The 21,220-nt window shown below is 35.9% G+C and overlaps 1 protein-coding gene and 1 pseudogene across 2 annotated transcripts in view; one reads left to right on the top strand and one right to left on the bottom strand.

Annotated features, from left to right (window-relative positions):
* DACH2 (dachshund family transcription factor 2) overlaps positions 1-21,220 on the top strand; it is a 568,556-nt gene that overhangs the window by 453,315 nt on the left and 94,021 nt on the right. For both annotated transcript variants that reach the window (XM_066249889.1, XM_066249888.1), the window contains exons 4-5: positions 9,114-9,272; positions 20,919-21,091. In XM_066249889.1, the coding sequence (XP_066105986.1) occupies positions 9,114-9,272; positions 20,919-21,091 (332 nt within the window). The remainder of the gene's footprint in view (positions 1-9,113; positions 9,273-20,918; positions 21,092-21,220) is intronic.
* LOC136317914 (U2 spliceosomal RNA) lies at positions 6,380-6,520 on the bottom strand (annotated as a pseudogene).

The following is a 21,220-nucleotide window of genomic DNA, read 5'->3' as shown; positions in this document are numbered from 1 at the left end:
TAATTATTAACTATACTATTAAGCAATAGTTTCCTGTTCAATCCTGTTATAAACCTTTATAGTAACTATTAAATTTTGGGACTTTTAGACTTGACTCCATATCCTTTAGGGTGGCAATGATGATGATGGTGATGATGATGGTAAATGTGTAGAGCTGGCTGCATACTCACTCTCCACTACTAGTGTTTATTGTATATCAACTTCATGATCATGGAAACAAGATATCCCTGCTTTCCGGAGACTGCCCTGCTTAGTCACCCTCACATTTTTCCAATTGTCCTTTCTGATAATCCACCTTCTTTGTTTTTGTTTTTGATAGTTTATTTTGGCAGTAATGACAAGGAACCTTGGAAGACAAGCGCCTAGAAGTAAGAAAGTCAGTTAAGAGGCTCTTGAGATATATAAATGAAGGAGAATAAGGGTCCAGATGAAGGCAGTGGCAGTGAAAATGGAAATCAAATGAATGCATAGTTGATTCCAGGAATTTGGCCATGTTAGCAGGGAATCAAGAGGTAGAAAGACAGCAGTGATAATTATTAGACAGAGATCATGGAGGAAAAGGAAACTGTTATTTCTCTATATCCTGAATACCTGAAAATAGCACCTGGCACATTAAGAAATCTAATATTTCCAGTTTAAATAATTGAATTCTATAACTACCAGATATAGAGAATAAAAGAGCTAGATTATTTTTACTGATTAATGGTCAGTTTAATATTGGATATATTGAATTGCAGATGCTGCAGTAAACAGTTTAACTATAAAATAACCTGTGGCTCCTTATACTCTAGAATGCTAGAATGGCACTCTCTAATCTAATTTTCTGCAATGAAGGAAATAATCCATATCTGCACATTCCAGTGTGGTAGCCACTTTCTGTATGTGAGTTTTGAGCACTTGAAACAAGACAAGTGCAACTGAGGAGCTGAAATTTTCATTTTATTCCACTTAGTTTGTGAAAACAGGCCTTGGCTGGTTAGCTCAGTGGTAGAACACTGGCCTGGCATGTGGAAGTCCTGGGTTCCTTTTTTTGGTCAGGACACCCAGGAGAAATGACCATCTGCTTCTTCACTGCTCACCCCTCTTTATCTCTCTTTCTCTCTTCCCCTCCCACAGCCATGGCTCGAATGGTTCGAGCAAAGTTGGCCGCAGGTGCTGAGGATAGCTCCCTGGCCTCAGCTTCAGTTGCTGAAATAGCTCAGTTGCTGAGCAATGGAACTGCAACCCATCCAGGCAGAGCATTGCCTGGTAGGGGCTTGCTGGGTGGATTCCAGTCTGGGTGCATGTGGGAGTCTGTCGCTGCCTCCCTTCCTCTCACTTCATTAAAATATATTTTGTGAGAATTTCTATTTAAATAGCCACATGTGAAAAGTGGCAACTGTAATGGTGAGTGCATCCTAATAGGGCCGTCAGTGAAGCACTGTTGTAGCTCTGAGGAAACTTGAAAGTCTTAGCACATATAACCCTAGGATGGGTCTGGTTAAGAAACTGTTAAAAAGAAAAAGTCATCTACAATAGTTTTACATGTATGTTTGTTATTTATGTTCTAAAAATATCAGTTGAATTCCAGCATAGTACATGCTTTGCATTACCATTCTGGCTCAATCTAGAAAATTGCTGAATGTACTATTTTGTCAGTGCATATAAGAAAACTGTAGATGATAACACCTCTGAACACATATTCTTAGTTTTCCATTCAGATATTAGTACTTTGGAATGCTCTAAACCTTATTATCTGTGTCTCTCTCCATCTCTTTCTGTATCTCTCTCTATATATATACACACACATACATACACACTATGTTATTATTTAGAAAAAAACAATGAAGTCCCCATTGGTTTAATTATGACTTAAGTTTTTTTTTCTTACTAAAAAAGGCTACATGCTGTTTAGGTTCATTAAGCAATGTGCATCTAGCTAGGATGTTAGCTAAACAAACTATTTTATGAGTGAGAAAACAAACTTGACTTAGACCATATGTTACATAGATGTTGACTGCTTCCCAGTTGGCTGCTTGTTCTGTGCCTTGTGTATATAAGATTATTGGAAACATGACCAATTTAGGTCTACACATTAAAATACTCAGAGTAATGTGTTTTGTTGTAGCTACAAAAGGCTGAAAGTAGGGAGAGCTTGTCATAAAATATTTAAATTTTCCATAGCCAAGCCCATAGTTTTGGATTTCATAATTAACTTACATTTTTTCATAATAGGTAACTTTTACATTTGTTTTTCTCAACTTATAAAAGAAACTCCAACTACATCGTTCCTCTTAAATTTCAAAAGACACACCCAACTTGAGTCAGACGATGGAGACTTAATAACAGAATGTTTACTGTGGTCAACTTTATGAAAATATAAAACCCTTGTATATGACTCATTTAAATCCAGTAGTGTTAGAAACTCAAACTCAAAGAATGAATAGTTTATGCGTTTTATAGAAGTTTGCTAACGCTGAGGGAACAGGATGATGAACATTGATTACAAAATTATCCTGATACTATTCACTGCAATATCAATGTTTTATCAGCTCCCTTTACTTATTCTGAACAACAAGCACATAAAGAAAGTGAGAACCGGTAGTCTGATAATATGAAAATATTAAGGTTAAGAATTGTGTTTGATATTTGTATTTAGAGTCCTACTGTTGCATTTATTTTATATCCATTTTAAATACTTTGGCCTGTTAGGCCTATGATCATATTTTTGGCCTATGATCACTTTTTTTTTTCTTTTTACAGAGACAAAGGGAGAGTCAGAGAGAGGGATAGATAGGGACAGACAGACAGGAATGGAGAGAGATGAGAAGCATCAATCGTCAGTTTTTCATTGCAACACCTTAGTTGTTCATTGATTGCTTTCTCATATGTGTCTTGACCATGGGCCTTCAGGAGACTGAGTAACCCCTTGCTCGAGCCAGTGACCTTGGGTCCAAGCTGGTGAGCTTTGCTCAAATCAGATGAGCCTGTGCTCAAGCGGGTGACCTTGGGGTCTTGAACCTGGGTCCTCTGGATCCCAGTGCAATGCTCTATCCACTGTGCCACCGCCTGGTCAGGCCCATGATCACTTTTTTAACCACATACTATGTCTCATACTGTTCACAAAGCTGACCATTGTAAGCCTTCTGTTATTAGAATGGAGGTTGAAAGAATACTACCACTAGTAAGGCAAAATTTAGTGAATTAAAGTATTTTTTGGAACCTACTCATCTTATGCTCCTGCTCCTTTTAAAAATATTTTTTATTTGTTTAAATGTTTATTGTATTGATTTTAGAGCAGAAGGGAAGAGATAGGAACATTGATTTCCTCCTGTATGTGCCCTGACTCGGGATCAAACCAGCAACCTCTGTGCTTTGGGATAATGCTCTAACCAACTGCACTATCCAGCCAAAGCTAAAAATATTACTTTAAGTAAACAGATATAAAGATCCTTTCCATCTCTGAAATTCTTTATGATTGTTGTAAAGACTGCATGATTCAGAGGTCTCTGCTCTCTGGCCAGTTCTTCCACAAAGGAAAAGCAGCAAACATAACCAGTCCTCCAAGAACCCTAATAATTTACAATGAGCTTTAAAGAAAAAATATACTATAATTGCAAAGGTAAGAGGTTTTTAACTAAGGTAATGGATGTTTATCAAATGCATTGACAAATTAATAATTTACTGTAGTTCATCACTTTATTATTCTTATACTGATTCAGATTAAGAATTATATTTCTACTAGGTGGGAGCCTATAAAAATGTAATTTTGCCTGACCAGGTGGTGGTGCAGTGAACAGAGCATTGGCCTGGGTACATACCCTAGTGGCATGGGCTACATTGCCCCTCCCCGTCAGTATCTCAGAATGTGATCATATTTGAATATACCATCTTCAAAGAAGTATTTTTTTTTTTGGTATTTTTCTGAAGCTGGAAACGGGGAGAAACAGTCAGACCGACTCCCGCATGCGCCCGACCGGGATCCACCCGGCACGCCCACCAGGGGTGTCGCTCTGCCTCGACCAGAGCCACTCTAGCACCTGGGGCAGAGGCCAAGGAGCCATCCCCAGCGCCCGGGGCCATCTTTGCTCCAATGGAGCCTTGGCTGCGGGAGGGGAAGAGAGAGACAGAGAGGAGGGAGGGGGTGTGGAGAAGCAAATGGGCACTTCTCCTATGTGCCCTGGCCGGGAATTGAACCCGGGTCCCCCGCATGCCAGGCCGACGCTCTACTGATGAGCCAACCGGCCAGGGCCCAAAGAAGTATTTAAATGAAAATGAGGCCGTAATACTGAACCTTACCTCAATCTGACTGGTGTCCTTATAAGAAGTCAACATTTGGACATACAAAGGGACACCAGGATGTGCACATGCAAATGAAAGACCATGGGAAAACACAAGAAGAAGGTAGCCATCTATTGTACAAGCCAAGAAGAATGGCCTTAGGAGAAACCATACCTGTTGCCACCTTGATCTTGGACTACTAACTTTCAGAATTGTAAGAAAATAAACTTCTGTCATTTAAGCTATTTGTTCTGTGGTGTCTTAGTCAATTTGAACTGCTACAACAAAAATACCATAGACTAGGTGGCTTATAAAAAATTTATCATTCTGGAGGCTGGAAATCCAAGATCAAGATGCTGGCCAATTCAGTGTCTAGTCAGTGGCCTTCCTAGTTCATAGACAGTCATGTTTTCATGTGGTTTTTTTTCCTGAGTCCTCATATGGCAGAAGGGGGCTGAAGAGCTCTTTGGGTCTCTTTAATAATGGCACTTGTCCCATTCAGACCTAATGAACTCCCCAAAGCCTCAATTGGTGGGATTCAAATTACTAACAACCAGTTCTCTGCCCTAATGACTGTTTTAAGTATATAAAAAAAGATATACCAAAAAGTACTTTATTATTTCATGCATCTAATACTTAAATAAAAACAATGAAAGAGCTATAGAAAACTAGATTATATTTTAAGGAAGTTTTAAAGGATTAATGAAAAAATATTAAATAATACCTGACAAAAACAATAAAAGTGCTATTTAAGATATTTCCAATGACAGTTTATCACCCCTGTTGTTTGACACTTTTTCTCTTTATATTAGATGTTTGTTTACTGAAGTAACAAACATGAGTGAATTAAAATGTTGTATTTCATCAAAGGTATAATGAATTTTATGAAATGAATATATAAATATTACAAGCATGGTTCCATCAAATTTTTTCTACCTATGGATGGAATGAACATTACTATAGACCCTTAGAATATGCTGTTGTGTAAATGAATGTTCAAAAAGAGGAAAGAATGTCAATTTGTGATTTCCATATTGGGCAGCTGCCCAGATGCCCACCTTACAGAGAACCCTGATTACAAGTGCCATTTTAACAATGGGTTCGTCAAACTCAACAAAAAGTTAGGTGTTGGTTCTACAGAACCAATGTGAACCAGCTGAATCCCACTACTGCCCACCTCCAAGCATTATCACATTGAGGATGACGAGTTAACATATGAATTTTGGGGGCACAATCATTTAGTCTATAATATATGCTATTTTGTTATGACAGCCTTAATAATCTACTATATTTAAAGACAGATAGACAGATAAATGGACATACATGTACATAGTTACCTAGATAAAAAATGGAAGGCAGATATACTACCCTTTCACACAGTGGTAAAAAAAAAAAAAGAATTGACACTAGAATAGTAAGTATATTTTTTAAAAAATATCTTTTTAGCTTTAAAAGAAGTGGATGTTATTGCAAATTGGTAAAGGAGCCTAAGACAATGCCAAATATGGAGCTATGAATGATTTCAAACTGAGTCATAAGTCAACTTGCATGAACTTAAAACTAGAAGCAATTTTAGGTTAAAAGCCAAAAATGTGTCCAGAAATTTAATGTTATTTGTAATGTAAATATCAAAGATGTTGCACATTCTTCAGCCACGCACTTCATATACAGACCTCTCAGAGTGTAGTATGATTTCTTATATCCATAACTGGTGAAAATGGGAACAGCCAGTGACTACCCTCCTTCTACCATTTTTAACAAAGCACTTCAAAAGATGAGAGAGAGATGTTCAGAAAATTTATCAAAAACTCTGATCAAAGCAGACACAAAAACATCTTGGAATCATTTAAAAATGATTTTAAAAACCATTTTTTATTCTAGTTTATTTGGGATATGTGACTATATAATGTTAGACTAATACATATACTACCACTTAATATTGAACATGGACTAAAAGAGACTTAATTTATAAAATAAATATTGACATAGTCTCAGCCCTCGAATTGCTGTAGGCTGTCGACACTGTGATAGTGCAATACTATTTTAATATCTGTGGTGTAATTTAGTGTCTTCTCAATGTATCTTTCTTTGTTAATCTTCTACTTATAATTTTACAAATTATAGTTCTCTAATGGTAAGGTTATTTGTATCTTGGACATAGAGCTAAAATGATGGAGTGATACCATTTTTGCTCAACAATTGTTCTTTTGAATTTTTGCATTTTCTACACTTGATCTTAGCCAAAAGGCTGAGAAGCGATGAATTTTTGCATTTTCTGATAGTAATCATATTTATTGACCCAATGTTACTATAAAAAATTCTCAGTGTTGCAATGTGGTTACTTTCATCATTTATTAAAATATTCCCCTCCCCCCATCACTGTTAATTACAACATAACAATGTCATTGATTTTAATTGAAATTTCAAATTTGTGAATGCTAATTTATGTGAATGCGCCAACCATAAATTACATCCCTGTTCTTAGCCAATGACTATACAGCAGGAAACATCTGGATAAAAAGAGAAAACAATTGGTGTAGTCACAGGGTGTTGCATGTTTTCATTGAACACACCAAACCTCATTATGATGAAGGTAAAGATTTCTGGCCAATTAAGTCAGCATTTTAAATTCTACCAAATTTCCTACCTACTAAGATTCCATGCTTGGAAAATAAAAAGCTTATAGCAGGAACTGAGCAGTTAGCTACTTATTTCTTTCCCATTTGATTGAAAAATCTTTTTCCATATCAGCAGGAGCAGGTATCCCTCCACCTTTATATATGCTGTTGGAGATTCGAGTGTTTCCTTGTCTGGAGCTCATCCAGTTGGAAACTGGCCAAGACCCCTGTTTTCTGGATTAAAGATTGACTTTTACACCAAAGGGTTTGAGTGAATCCTGAGGCAGAGGTAGATTGATTCCCTGAGCTGGAGCAGGAGTAGATGAATTAGGTAGCAAGGTTAAACTAACAAACAAGCAAACAAACCTGGCAGAGATTCTAGCAAGTAGTTTACTTTAAAAATTTTTAAATCTTCGGGAAGAATATCATTTGTCCCTGAAAATATTTCCATAGAAAGTCTTTAGCTCTAAAATTATTTGTGTAAACATGGTATTTGATATCAAAAGTATAAAAATGTTGAAACTTTTTTGACTCAGAAATTCCACTCGAAGTGATGAATTGATTTTAAGGAAGTAATTCAAATGATTGTTGTCTTATGATGTAATTTATAATTGTGAATAATTTGAAATAGCCTCAAAGTCTGATATTCAATAAAGTGTAGTACTTTAAACTCAGTAAACTACTATGTAGCCGTTATACTTTATGAATGTAATACGTGAAACACATGGCAGAGTGTTTACTATGTAAAAATGAGTGTCCCCATGAACAAAGCCTGTGAAGGAACTCAAAGAAGTGAAAATAATTACAATGCTCATTCTTAGAAAAAGGAGCAGGTTGATTTTTTTCTACCTTTTTTTTTTTTTTGAAGCAGTAAACACACATATTTGACAGTGTGTCCAAGATTCCCAGGCCTCAACCCCTCCACAAAACAGGGTCAAGAGTTTTAGGCAACATATGGGATAGAGTCAACCAAGCGGAGATACTGATGTTACAACCCCAGCAGCATGGGAATGAGTGCTGAGCCACTGAACCCTGGATGAGCGAGCCACATCAAGCATTTGGATAGAGTTGTTCACACAATCATTTTGCTTTCTAAGGCCAGATTGTCTGCAACTGAAATAACTAGAATTTAACCCCTTACACCTCTGTTTTAAAGTGTTTTTGCTAGCCTGACCAGGTGGTGATGCAGTGGATAGAACGATGGCTTGGGACTCAGAGGACCCAAGTTCAAAACCCCAAAGTCACCAGCTTGAGTGTGGGCTCATCCAGCTTGAGCATGGGGTCACTGGCTTGTGCAAGGGTCAAAGGCTCAAATGGAACCCCCTGGTTAAGGCACATATGAGAAAGCAATTAATGAACAACTAAGGTGACACAACAAAGAATTGATGTTTTTCATTTCTTTCTCTTTCTGTCTGTCTGTCTGTGTCTGTCTCTCGAAAACAAAACAAAACAAAAAACCAAAACCAAAACAAAACAAAAACCTCCTTAAAAATATGTGCAGGAAAATAACTCTGTGATTTTTTTCTATCTGTTTTTTTTTCTATAACTGGTTTTAAGTAGTGGTTCTATCTCCACAGTATGCTAAGTGCCAGATTACAGAACTACAGCATGGTAGATATTTGTGATAACATCATGCTCTGCATTTATACACATATTATTCACTCTCTAGCACAGATGATCAAAGTAAAGTAGTTTCAAACTGGGTGCCATGACTTCATACTTTATCCAACTTATTCTGTACAAAAGCCTGATGTGCATAAAGAGAGTAGCTTTTTTGAGGGCTGAGTATTGGAGCAAAATATGGAATATTTTGTTCCTTAACACATTTTTGCATGCTATCATGCTGTTTCAAATGAGTGTGTTCTTTTCTGAGTGAACTGCTCTTCACTAAAATATAGTGCATTCATCTCAGAGGGTTAGAAGCAGTTGAGGTCAGTTAATGGCCTTCAACAGGTAAGTGCTTTCAAAATCTATTCATTATGATTCCAGAGTTGTTTAGACTTCCTCTGAAGCAAGTGCACCTATATAATTAGTGAGAGTTGTTTAGTCCTTATAGAGGCAGCTTAAATTCAAGACTGCTGCAAGTTTTTTTAAAAAGTTATAAAATGACTTACCTATGTTTAACAATTTTCTAAAAAGTAAAATTAATAATTATATCCTTATCAAAGAAATTTTGAACAAGCATTCTCAGGGAATATTGTCAAATTACAGTCTGTCAATATGAATTTTTTTTAGGTGGAAGTGAAACTTCGTGGGACAAGGAGAAGATGCAGTCTCCTCTTGCTGCTCCAGGACCTCAACACGGACTTCCTCATGCAGCCCTGGCTGCCCAGCCAGCACTTGGGGCTGCGCCTACCCTCAATTCACTGCAGCAAAACCACCTGCTGACTAACAGTACGTGTACCATCCTCTCAATATTTGGTGTGTTAGAAAAAATACCATATGAGAACCAATGGAAACCTTGGGCCAGCAGGTCTAGTCTATGTGTCTTACATAGGATTTAAACATGTGAATGCTGAAGGATAGATAAAGGGGGATTTATTTGAATGGGTAGGGTTTTGTGGTGTCTTTGTGGTGTCCTGGTGAGCACTCTGGACTCTGTATGTAGGAATAGTGTAAGGTTCATAGAATTAGGATAGATTAGAAGGCCATGTAGCAGAGTAAGGTACGTAGGAGATCATGTAGCAGAGTAATTAAGAATGTTGGCGATTGTCCTGTAAACCTGGGTTAAATTCTACATCTTTTGAATTTTGTATCAGTTTTTGACTTTGGAGAAGTCACCTAACTTCTTCAAGTCTCAGTGTCCACAATTAAAGAATAGGAATAAAAGCAAATGCACTGATTAAGGTTACTGTGAGGAGTCACAATAAGAAAGGAAATGCTGTTAGCAGTAACTTGCATATAGTAAGTACTGTATAATTATAAAAATTATTATTCTTTTAATTTATTGATTTGAGAGAAAGAGACATCAATTTGTTGTTCCATTATTTATGTATTCATTGGTTGATTCTCGTATGTTCCCTGACTGGGGATCAAACCAGAAAACCTTGGAATATTGGGTCGATGCTCTAAACAACTGAGCCACTTGGCCAAGGACAAATTTTATTCTTAGTTAGTAATCAAACTATTGCTACTGTATACAAATTCTGGTTTAGATGATGTTTTTAGGAACTTCAAACTCAAAATTCCTTCTGTATTTCTTACATACATTGCTTGACTAAAATCCTACTTTTCTTATCAAAAGAAATTCTGAGAGAAGGGTTCCATTATTTTTTCCCTAAGACTTTTGTTCTCTCACTAAACACCAAGATTAAGACAACAAAGAAATTATGACATATTTTAATACGGAGCCCCATATCTTAATGAAATCCATCAGTTATTAAGCATACAAAATAAGTTATAATGTCTTACTTTAAAGAGGCTATATATAATCTGAAGAGTGAAATCTCCCATAAAAATGGAATGTCAGTTAAGCAAGTGCAAATGAAATAAATGCTGGTAAAGTTAAGAGTATTATGTTACAAGAAATCAGAAAAGGACTGACTAAGGTAGACATGTTATAATGGAGGAAAACAAAGTGGTTTCTGGTTTGGCATGTAAGATTTAGAAGTTGTCACCCTTACTCTCATATCAAGAAAAAATGTAGAATCAACAACTTTTTCAAATCCATCTCAGATTGAGCTTATAGAGCACAGCTATCCCTGAAAACTGGAGAGGTAGGCAGATACAGAGAGTAGCAGTGTATAGGAAGAAATTGTCCCAGCTGGAGTGTGGTAGAAGCATTTAGAGGGTAATTGAGTAATTGCTAGTGACTCAGTATGCAACTAGCTTGAGAGGTAACTAGGGCATCCCTACACTTCCATGCATTTTACCTCCAGGAGTCCCATCAGGTTTTCAGAGTAAAGACCTAAGAAAATTCTCCTTATGCTTCTGGCAGGGGGAGAGGAAACGTAACCATATGAAAATGTGCTCAGTGTGTTATCTTCTTAAGAAAGGCCTGCTATTGCTTGACCAAGTGGTGGCGCAGTGGAGCAGTGGATAGAGTGTCAGACTGGGATGCGGAGGACCCAGGTTCAAAATGCTGGGGTCACCAGCTTGAGCATGGGCTCATCTGGTTTGAGCAAGGCTCACCAACTTGAGCCCAAGGTCGCTGGCTTGAGCAAGGGGTGACTTAGTCTGCTGTAGGCCCTGGTCAAGGCACATATGAGAAAGCAATCAATGAGAAACTGTGGTGTCACAATGAAGAATTGATGCTTCTTATTTTTCTCCCTTCCTGTCTGTCTTTCCCTATCTGTCCGTCTCTCTGTCTCTCTCTGTCTCCGTCACAAAAATAAAAAGAAAGAAAGTCCTGCTATCAAAGGAAACTATTTTGTCAGAGCTTAAACTACTTGGTTTTACCAGAGCCTAGCTGACCTGGGGGAAAGGATATACTGAACCCCAGAACTCTGTATCAGTTTATGGGAGGGAAGGGAGATACAAAGCTCCAAACCCTTTAGCTTTTCCTATGTGGAAAGATAATTACAGGGAGTCCTCGGGTTATGACACAGTTCTATTTCTATGACACTGACATAACCCAAATTTTGGTGTAAGTCAAAACACACTTAGCCCAACACAAACAGAACACTTGCACTTTTAACATTCCAAAATAGCGTAGGTAAGCGTCCTGGGGGACACTAACTCTCTCACTCATACACGTCATTACTGTGTATTCTCCCATCATGCATAACCAAACTAGTTCGCCCATGTCGTCTGTAAGTACAACGCTAATGATGTCAGCAGAAACACTCACATCTCAATTCAAGTTTTTTTTTTATGGGAGTGAGAGTTGTAAACTCGAAACATCGTACATCGAGACTGTTGTAACCAAGGACCCCTGGACTAGACTCTAGCTCCCTCTAGCCTTCCTATCTCACCTAAGAGGGGGAAAGGCTGAGGAGCAGTTGTTTAATTTACAGCCCAAGGACATGGGCTAAGAGACTGCAATTAATTGTAAAATTATAGAATGTTTATCCTCCCTACATATTTTACCATGACCAGAATAAGACACTACATAATAACTATGAATCGAAACTGAAAAAACTGAAAGCCTCAGGCTCTATTTAACATGGATTCTCTATGGAAAATAAAAGACGACAATGGTATGGAGAGCAAGTTACAGCTACTAATACAACAGCTACAGCAAACAGGACACATAGCCTAACTCTCAGCCAGATAAACATAAAACCTCACAATAAAGGCCTGTATACCTCAGTTAAGTTTAACTGAGGGACTGCATTATACTGGCTTTAAACAAAAGAAAATTAAAAATTATGGAAAAGGTAAAAAAAATTACACAGTCTGAAGAGATAAAGCAAGCATCTGTCAGATCTTTTAGAATGATCAGACCTAAAATTTAAAGTAATTATAATTAACATACTAATAAGATGGAAAAAGTAGAAAATATACAAAAACAGATGGGAAATTTAAACAGAAAGGTGGAAATTCTAAGAATCAAAAGGAAATTTTAAAGACCAGAAATTGTCCATCAAAATCAAGAATGCTTTTGATAGACTATTCTATGTAAATTATAGTTAAACTGGAAAACCCAAAACAAAAAGAATATGTTGAAAGATGACAGAGGGGGAAAATACCTCCTGACTCATTGAGGAACAAAGAAAAGAATTATATTATATTTCTCTTTAAAAATATGTAAGCAAGAATAGAGTGGTATGAATGTCTAGTGATGAAAGACAAAATACCCACCTAAAATTTTGTATCCAGTGAAATTTATTTTTAAAAGTGAAGAAGAAATACTTTTTCAAACAAACAAAAGTTAAGGGAAATGATAACTGTACCAGATGATGTGCCCTGTAAGAAGTGTTAAAAGAAGATCCTCAGAGAAAAATAAAATTATATGGGTTAGAAACTTGGATACTCATAAAGAGAGGAAGAGTATTAGAGAAGGAATAAAGTAAAGTAAATCTAAAGCTTCCAAAGTATGAATCAGAAAGAAGTATCAAGTCTGAATAGGTCAATTACTAGTAAGGACATTGAATGAGTAATCAAAAATCCCCCAATTAAGAAAAGGCCAGGGCCAGATGGCTTATTGATTAATTTTACTATATATTTTAAAAATAATTAAGATCAATGATTCTCAAACACTTTCAAAAAATTGAAAGGAAGGAACATTCCTAAACTCATTTTATGAAGCAAGCATTATCCTGATATCATTATCAGAAAAGGACACTATCAGGAATAAAAAGCAAAAACAGTAAGCCAATATCCCTGATAAATATAGATAATTTTTTTCAAAAAATAACAGTAAACTGAATTAAGTACTATATTGAAAGAATCTAGTGAGATTTATCTAAGTGATTCAAGGATGGTTCAACATAGGGAAATCATTGCAATACATCACAATAATAGAATGAAAAGAAGGAATCATTTGATCATTTCAATAGACATAGAAAAAGCATTTAACAAAGTTCAACATCTGTTCATGATTATAACTCTTAAAAAATTAGGCATAGTAGGAACAAACTTCAACATAATGAAGGTCATATATAATAAGCCCACAGCTAATACACTCAAGGGTAGAAGGTTGAAAGCTTTTTCTCTAAGATCAGGAACAAGAAAGGGGTGTTAACTCTCATCATTACTATTCAACAATGTTTGAAAAGAACTGTACACCATAAAGAAATGGGATTTATTTTAAGTATGGAAGGCTGGCTCAGCATTTGGAAATCAAGTATTATAATCTGTCACATCTGTAGGTTAAAGAAAAACATCATGATTCTAATAGATGCAGAGGAAAGATGTGGCAAAATACAACAATCTCTCAATAAAAACTCTCAGAAAAAAATAGGAATAAAGAGGAACTTCTTCAACTCAATAAAGAACATCAACCAAACAAACCTACAGCTAACATCATACTTTTTTTTTGCACACAAGAGAGACAGATAGACTGACAGGGACAGACAGACAGGTTGGGCAAGAGATGAGAAGCATCAACTCGTAATTGTAACACGTTAGTTGTTCATTGATTGCTTTCTCATATGTGCCTTGACCAAGCAGGGGAAGTTCCAGCTGAGTCAGTGACCCCTTTCTTAAGCCAATGACCTTGGACTTTAAGCCAGCAACCATGGAATCATGTCTATGATCCCATGCTCAGGCTGGTGGCCCTGCACTCAATCTCGTAAGCCTGTGCTTAAGCTGGTAACCTCGGGGATTCAAACCTGGGTCCTCAGCATCTCAAGTTGATGCTCTATCCACTGCACTCTATCCACCTGGTCAGGTTGCTAACATCATACTTAACTGTGAAAAACTATGTGCTATTCCTCTAAGGTCAGGATCATCAGGGATGCCTCCTCTCATCACACCTATTCATCACTGTAGTGGAAGTCCTAACTAATAGAATATGTGACAAGTAAAGGACATAGCAGGAATATACATTGGGACAGGAAGAATTGTCTTTGCTCTAACATGACAATATTGTGTATGTAAAAATATCCAAAAAAATTTGACAAAGTCTCCTGTAATTAAGAAGGGATTATAGCATGGTTGTTTATAAAAGTCGATTGCTTTCTTATATACCATGAATGAAAAAAATGTTATTTGATATTTAAAAGGCAAACCCATTGAAATTAGCAACAAAAAATAAAATATGTAAACATAAACATGACAAAATATTTGTGAGCTTTAGAAAAAAATAGTACAAAACTCTAATGAATAAAATCAAGTAATATCGCCCTGGCTGGTTGGCTCAGTGGTAGAGCATTGGCCTGGCATGCAGGAGTTCTGGGTTTGATTCCCGGCCAGGGCACACAGGAGAAGCACCCATCTGCTTTTCCACCCTTCCCCCTCTCCTTCCTCTCTATCTCTCTCTTCCCCTCCTGCAGCCGAGGCTCCATTGGAGCAAAGTTGCCCCAAACACTGAAGATGGCTCCATGGCCTCTGCCTCAGGTGCTAGAATGGCTCTGGTTGCAATGGAGCAACACCCCAGATGGGTAGAGCATCGCCCCCTAGTGGGCATGCTGGGTGGATCCCGGTGGGGCAGGAGTCTGTCTGACTGCCTCCTCGTTTCCAACTTCAGAAAAATACAAAAGAAAAAAAATCAAGTAATATCTAAGTAAATGGAGACATATTCTAGGTTTATGAATAGGAAAACCCAATATCATTAAGATGTTACTTCTCCCCAGCTTGACCTATGCAATTAATGAAATCCTAATCAAAATCCAGATAAATTATCATGTAGATATTAACTCATTGATTCTAAAGTTTATATGTAAAGCAAAAGACGATAGCCAACACAACATTGAAGAAAAAGAAAGTCAACTGATCCAACACTACTTGAAGATTTTTTAATATATCTACTGTAGTCAAGATAGTCTGATATTGGCAAAATAATAGACATATAGATCATTATAATATATAGAATAGAGAGCCCAGAAATATATCCATGCAAATGTAGTCAACTAATATTTCAATAAGGAGTAAAGACAATTAAATGGAGAAATCTTAATATTTTCAGTAACTCACACTGGTACTACTGGGTATCTACATGCAAAAATTAAAATAAATCTAGACATAATTTTATATTCTTAACTCAATCTAGATCATGAACCTAAATGTAAGTTTTTAAATCCTAAAACTATTAGAACATAAGAGAGAAAAATCAAAGCGATCTTGGTTTTGAAATGAGTGTTTAGATACAACCCCAAGTGCATGGTCCTTGCGAATGATAAATAGGATTAAATACATTAATTTTTTAAAAGTAACTGTTCTGTGAAACATACTGTTAAGAATATGAAAAAGCCAAGTGCTATAGTAAGAGAAAATCTTTGTGAAACATACTTGATAAAGGACTGATAGAAAATTGGCAAAAAACTCATAAAGGTCAACACTAAGAAATAAACAACCCAATTAAAAATTAACCATTGACCAGAACAGATGGCACCTCACCAAATAAGATGCACAGAGAGAAAACAAATATATGAAAACATGCTCAGCATCATATATCATTAGTTAATTTCAAATTTAAACGATTGACCTCTACAAAAGTATTGGGATGGCTAAATTTCCAGACTCCTTCAAGATCAGTTTTTGGTAAGCAAATGGAGCAACAAGAACTCTCATTTATTCCTGGGGTAATGTAAAATGATACAGCCACCTTGTGATACTTGGTGGTTTCTCACAGAGCAAAATATAGTCTCTCTGTTAATCCAAATGAACTGAAAAATTATGTCTACACAAAAGTTTACATACCAAAGTGTATAGCAACTTTATTCATAATTGCTAAAAGTTGAAAACAACAAAGATATTTTTCAATAGGTGAATGAGTTAACAAACTGTGGTACATTTATACCATGGAACAGTAGTTAGAAAAAAAAATTGAAAAAGCTCTGATGATTTGAAAGGACTTGGATTCAGCATAAATGTGTATTGTTAAGGGAAACAAAGCTAGTCTGAAAAGATAAAATAGTATATGATTCCACCTGTATGACATTCAGGAAAACGCAAATCCACAATTACAGTAAAAGCCAAGGATAAGAAAGGAGAGGTGACTAGATGGAGCACATAAGATTTTTATTTTTTATTTTAACTTTTTAAAATTTTATTTATAGATTTTTAAAGAGAAGAGAGAGACAGAGAAAATGGGGGTTGGGGAGGAATGGGAAGCATCAACTCATAGTAGTTGCTTCCCATATGTGCCTTGACCAGGCAAGCCTGGGGTTTCAAACCAGTACATTCAGCATTCCAGGCCCAATGCTTTACCCACGGCCCCACCACAGGTCAGACAAGGATTTTTATAGCAGTGAAATTATTCTGTTTGATACTGGAATGGTAAATTCACAATATTATACATTTGGGAAAAGCCATAGAATGTGCAACACAAAGAATGAACCATAATGCAAACAATAAACTGTATTTAATAATAATGTATCAACATTAATTTATCATTGTAGCAAATGTACCACACTATTGCAGATATTAATAAGAAGGGAAGCTACTGGTGAAGAGGAAGTATAAAGAAAGTCTCTGTAATTTCTGCTCCTTTCTCTGTAAACCTAAAATTGCCCTAAAAGGAAAGTCTACTGATTTTTTTATTTAATTAGAAATTAAATTTAATAAGGTGACATTGGTCCATAAGAACACATAAGTTTCAGGTAAACATCTCTGTAACATTGGAACTTTTGATTTTTGTTTTAAAAGTGGTGAACATTTACCAAATTCCCCAAAATCGGATTAGAGAAGTAGATTTCAGAGAGAGACATAGACAGATAAAAGTGAGTGTTAGACTGAAGCAAAACTGTAGAGAATCCCCAGAAGGAAAGGGGGAATGGCGATAGGGGGAGGGAAGCAAAGGGGATGAAATGGGTGGAAAGAGACTTTGCATGGGGCATGGGGGGCACAATGGAGTGGGACACTTGAAAGCATGTCAAAACAATAAATTAAAAATTAATAATGCCCTGGCTGGTTAACTCTGTTAAGAGTGTCGAACACGCATAAAAATTGCCATTTTGATTCCCAGTCAGGGCATTTCCCCTTCCTCTCTCACTAAAATCAATAAATCTGGTATGAATGAATAAAAGAAAATTAAAAATTAAAAAAAAACTGTAGGAGCTACAAACTGTTCAGTGGGGCTGGAGTATAGCATACGTAGTGGAATAAAATGAAATATTTTGCTGGTCTCTGGTTGGTCTATCTTCATGCTAATGAGGACTCTAAATCTTTACATTTTGATTGGTTCAAAAGGCACTGTCCTGATTGGTCAGAATAAAGCTGCTTTGGTTGGTTGGAGCTGCACAACTCTGATTGGATGGGGGAAGCCTCAGTCTTATTGGTTGAAATAAGATTCCAGGAAAAGTAATTTCACATGAAACCAAAAAGGTTCTATATTTTTTTTTTTTCTGAACACAGGAAGTAGCCACTGAAAGTCTTAAAATTGACTTGGAAAGGCAAATGAAATGGCCTAAGAAAACCAATCAAGATGGGGTACCAGTGAGTCTGATGGAATCGGTGCCTGACTTTAAGAATAACAAGATATTCTTGTGGACAACATGAAGCATGTATTGGAGATTGACTGAATGTGATGTTTTAGAGGGAAGATTAGAGTATTACTAAAGTTCATAGTCTTTATGGCTAGGAAGAAGAGGTGTGAAGAACGTATCTAAAAATTAAAGAAATTGTTGACAGGAGAGAGATGACCCCACTTGGTAATTAAAAAAATAAATTTTTTTAAATTACCATACTAATCAATAGTCTCTGTACATTTCTGGTGAGTAACTAAATGAGCCAGATTTCAGGAGTGTTGTGTACTGGCGATGGCTCTCAATTTAATGTTTTCATCTTGGGATAAAGGTTGACTTACATATCTCAGAATTTGCATATGTTTTGCATGTGCATCTCATGTGGTGTCACTGTTGAAGTGTCCTGTAGTATAAATATTAGCTTATAGGATAAGGTGTTAGAATCAAATGAAGATTTGTTATTGGAGGTCATGATCTGAAAGTGTGACTTTTAAGTCCTTCATGGTCATTCAAATTGTTGGATGAATTAGATTTTAAGACTGTCAATGGGCTGTTAAATTCTGTTTGTACTTTACATTTCGTTTGCATGTCAATTGGACTTTAAGTAGGTATATGACTTGATACAGCCAGATGGTGTCTGGATGATGCTGAAACTCTTTGGAGAATAAGGAAAAATGATTACACTGTTAAGGAAAGTGTTAATTGAACAAAAGCTTATTTAAGCATTTGAGAGCAAAAGGGGGGCATTGATGGCTACTTTTCATTTACATTTTGATCAATTTGCTACTAAACTATATACACGATTAGGTTTGCAGTAAATGAGAGCCTTATGTAGAAGCCTATTAGGTCATGGATGACTGCTATTATGTTGAGCATGAAGTGTAGGTTTTAGGAGAAAGATAAACACTGACTAATTTAATATATGTTATTGGATATGCCATCATTATGGCAAAGCTCTATGTGAATAAAGTGTAAAATGCATATGCATCTAAGTCATTTTGGAAGGATAACTGACAATAAACATCTAGTTTAAAAGGGAATGTACAAGTCCATTTTGAATCCAGGGTTTACATGGTGTTGATATTTCTCTGATAAATTAATAATCACATGAGAAATACTTCATAATTGTCAAGTTGGTTTTAGTAGATTGGTCCTCAAAAGATTTATAGATAGTGAGTTATAGGTTAAGTGATAGGGGAAAAGTTTAAAATACTTTACTAGTATTCTCTGGGAATTTGGACTCATAGGGAGTATAGAGTATGTTCTTCGATTCTACACGGAATTCAAGTTTCTAGGTATTTTTAATCTTTGTGTAATTCTGATCACAGTGCATTTTGTGGCTGTCTCTATCAGAAATATTGATAATTGCTTTTATTTAGGAGTCCACTTAATTTAGATGCTCACCTTTGTATTGTATGAGATCTGTCATATCTAAAAGTGTCTTCTTTTTTTTCGCATTGTGCTGCCTTTGAATTATTTTTGTTAATGGCTTTAATATTTAACCATCATTTTTTAACCCAGCAGATGGACCTCAAATCAATTAATGCTATTTCTCTCTTTTAGCTTCCTTTTGTCCTAAATGTATGTGTTTTGAATGTTTGTCTGTATTACTGTTGATTGACGAATGAGATTTAAGGTGCCTCCAAATATACTTCTTATAGGTTCATTGTTGTTTACTTGCTGTTGTGATATAAGAGGCACCAAAAGAGGGGAGAGCAAAGACAAAAAAGGGATGTTGTTAATAGTTTAGAATTGTGTGTAGAACCAACATAAACATTGCCCATCATAAAATTTCTATAATCTGTAGTAATTTAGGAGAATTAAAGCAATGATGTTTTAGAACATCTGTTAAAGATTGCCAATTTCTGGGCTTCTGTCCAAAAGGATGCAAGATTACTTTTGAGGCAATCATTTAAAATACACTGTAATGTCCTGTGGTTTACTTGTCATGGCCATGTTAGCATCCATCATGTTAGGCTGACTTTCCCATGCCTCTGCTCAAAGGTGCTTCCTCACAAATCTTAAACACATAAGTTATAACTGACAATTCTTTTAATTTGTTATTTTTTCATTATGACATATCTGTGGCTTCCACAAGTATAAGTCTGAATAATACTTAAGAGATATTCTGTAAGAAATTTCAAATGTATGAAAATTATTTCAACTTGCATAAGAAAATAAACAATTCTAGAAATGACTCAAAAATATTTGAATATGGTATTTAATTGGAAAACAGGTTGATATTTGATAGGGGCATTATTCCTTATGCATAAAGCCTTCAAATTGGAACTATAAACATTCAGTTAGATCTAAAACTACAGTATAGAATAAATTCCAAGTCTTGCTTTCTTCAATAATTCTGTGTCTACAGAATCTATGTCTTGTCTTACCAGCATCACTATTATGTGTCTTTGTGAAATTGTTAATCTAGAAACTATAAACACATCAATGTATCATAATGATATAAAAGGTAGTTATTGCCTGAACTGTGATGGTGCAGTGAATAAAGTGTTGACCTGGAACACCGAGGTCTCTAGTTTGAAACCGCAGGCTTGCCAGGTCAAGGCTCATATGGGAGCTGATGCTTCTTGCCCCCCCTTTCTCTCTCTCTCTCTCTCTCCCTTCTCTCTAAAATGAATGAATAAAATCTTTAAAAAATCTTTTAAAAAAGTAGTTACTTCTTTTTGTTAAAGAAAATTATGTTTGACTTAAAGATTTCTGTTTGCTTTTATGGGTAAAATGATTGCATTTTATAACTATTTGAGAGTGAGAGCATAAACAAGAAATATTGGTAAATGATAACCTGTGGCTGTGGGAGCATTTTAAAGATTATAAACAATGTTAAATCTCATAGGCAATATTAATTGCCCAGAGAAATACTACAATATAATAAAAGTTGATTTTTTTAAATCCAAGAAGAAAAAAAATTACTTTTGTCTTTGCATCAATTTTGCATGTGATTTTGATGTGACTGCCCCTTGTCAAAATAATTTTACAGATGTAAAACTTTAACATGCACTGTCTCTTTTAGGACTGGATCTGCCATTTATGATGATGCCTCATCCTCTACTTCCAGTCAGCTTACCTCCTGCATCAGTTGCCATGGCAATGAATCAGATGAACCATCTAAATACTATTGCCAACATGGCTGCTGCAGCCCAGATTCACAGCCCACTCTCCAGAGCTGGGGCTTCTGTTATAAAGGTAAGAATCATAATTTAGAGAAAAAAACAAAGGTGTTAATTACCTGTACATTTTAATAAAATATTAGCAATACTATTTGATCTTTAGTATAAACATAAAACTCTTTAACTCAGTTGTTTGGCATACAGT

Source organism: Saccopteryx bilineata, chromosome X (genome assembly GCF_036850765.1).
Source record: "Saccopteryx bilineata isolate mSacBil1 chromosome X, mSacBil1_pri_phased_curated, whole genome shotgun sequence".
Lineage (NCBI taxonomy): Eukaryota > Metazoa > Chordata > Mammalia > Chiroptera > Emballonuridae > Saccopteryx > Saccopteryx bilineata.
The sequence above is the reverse complement of the archived record's forward strand: the minus strand, read 5'-3'. Positions and strand labels throughout refer to the sequence as shown.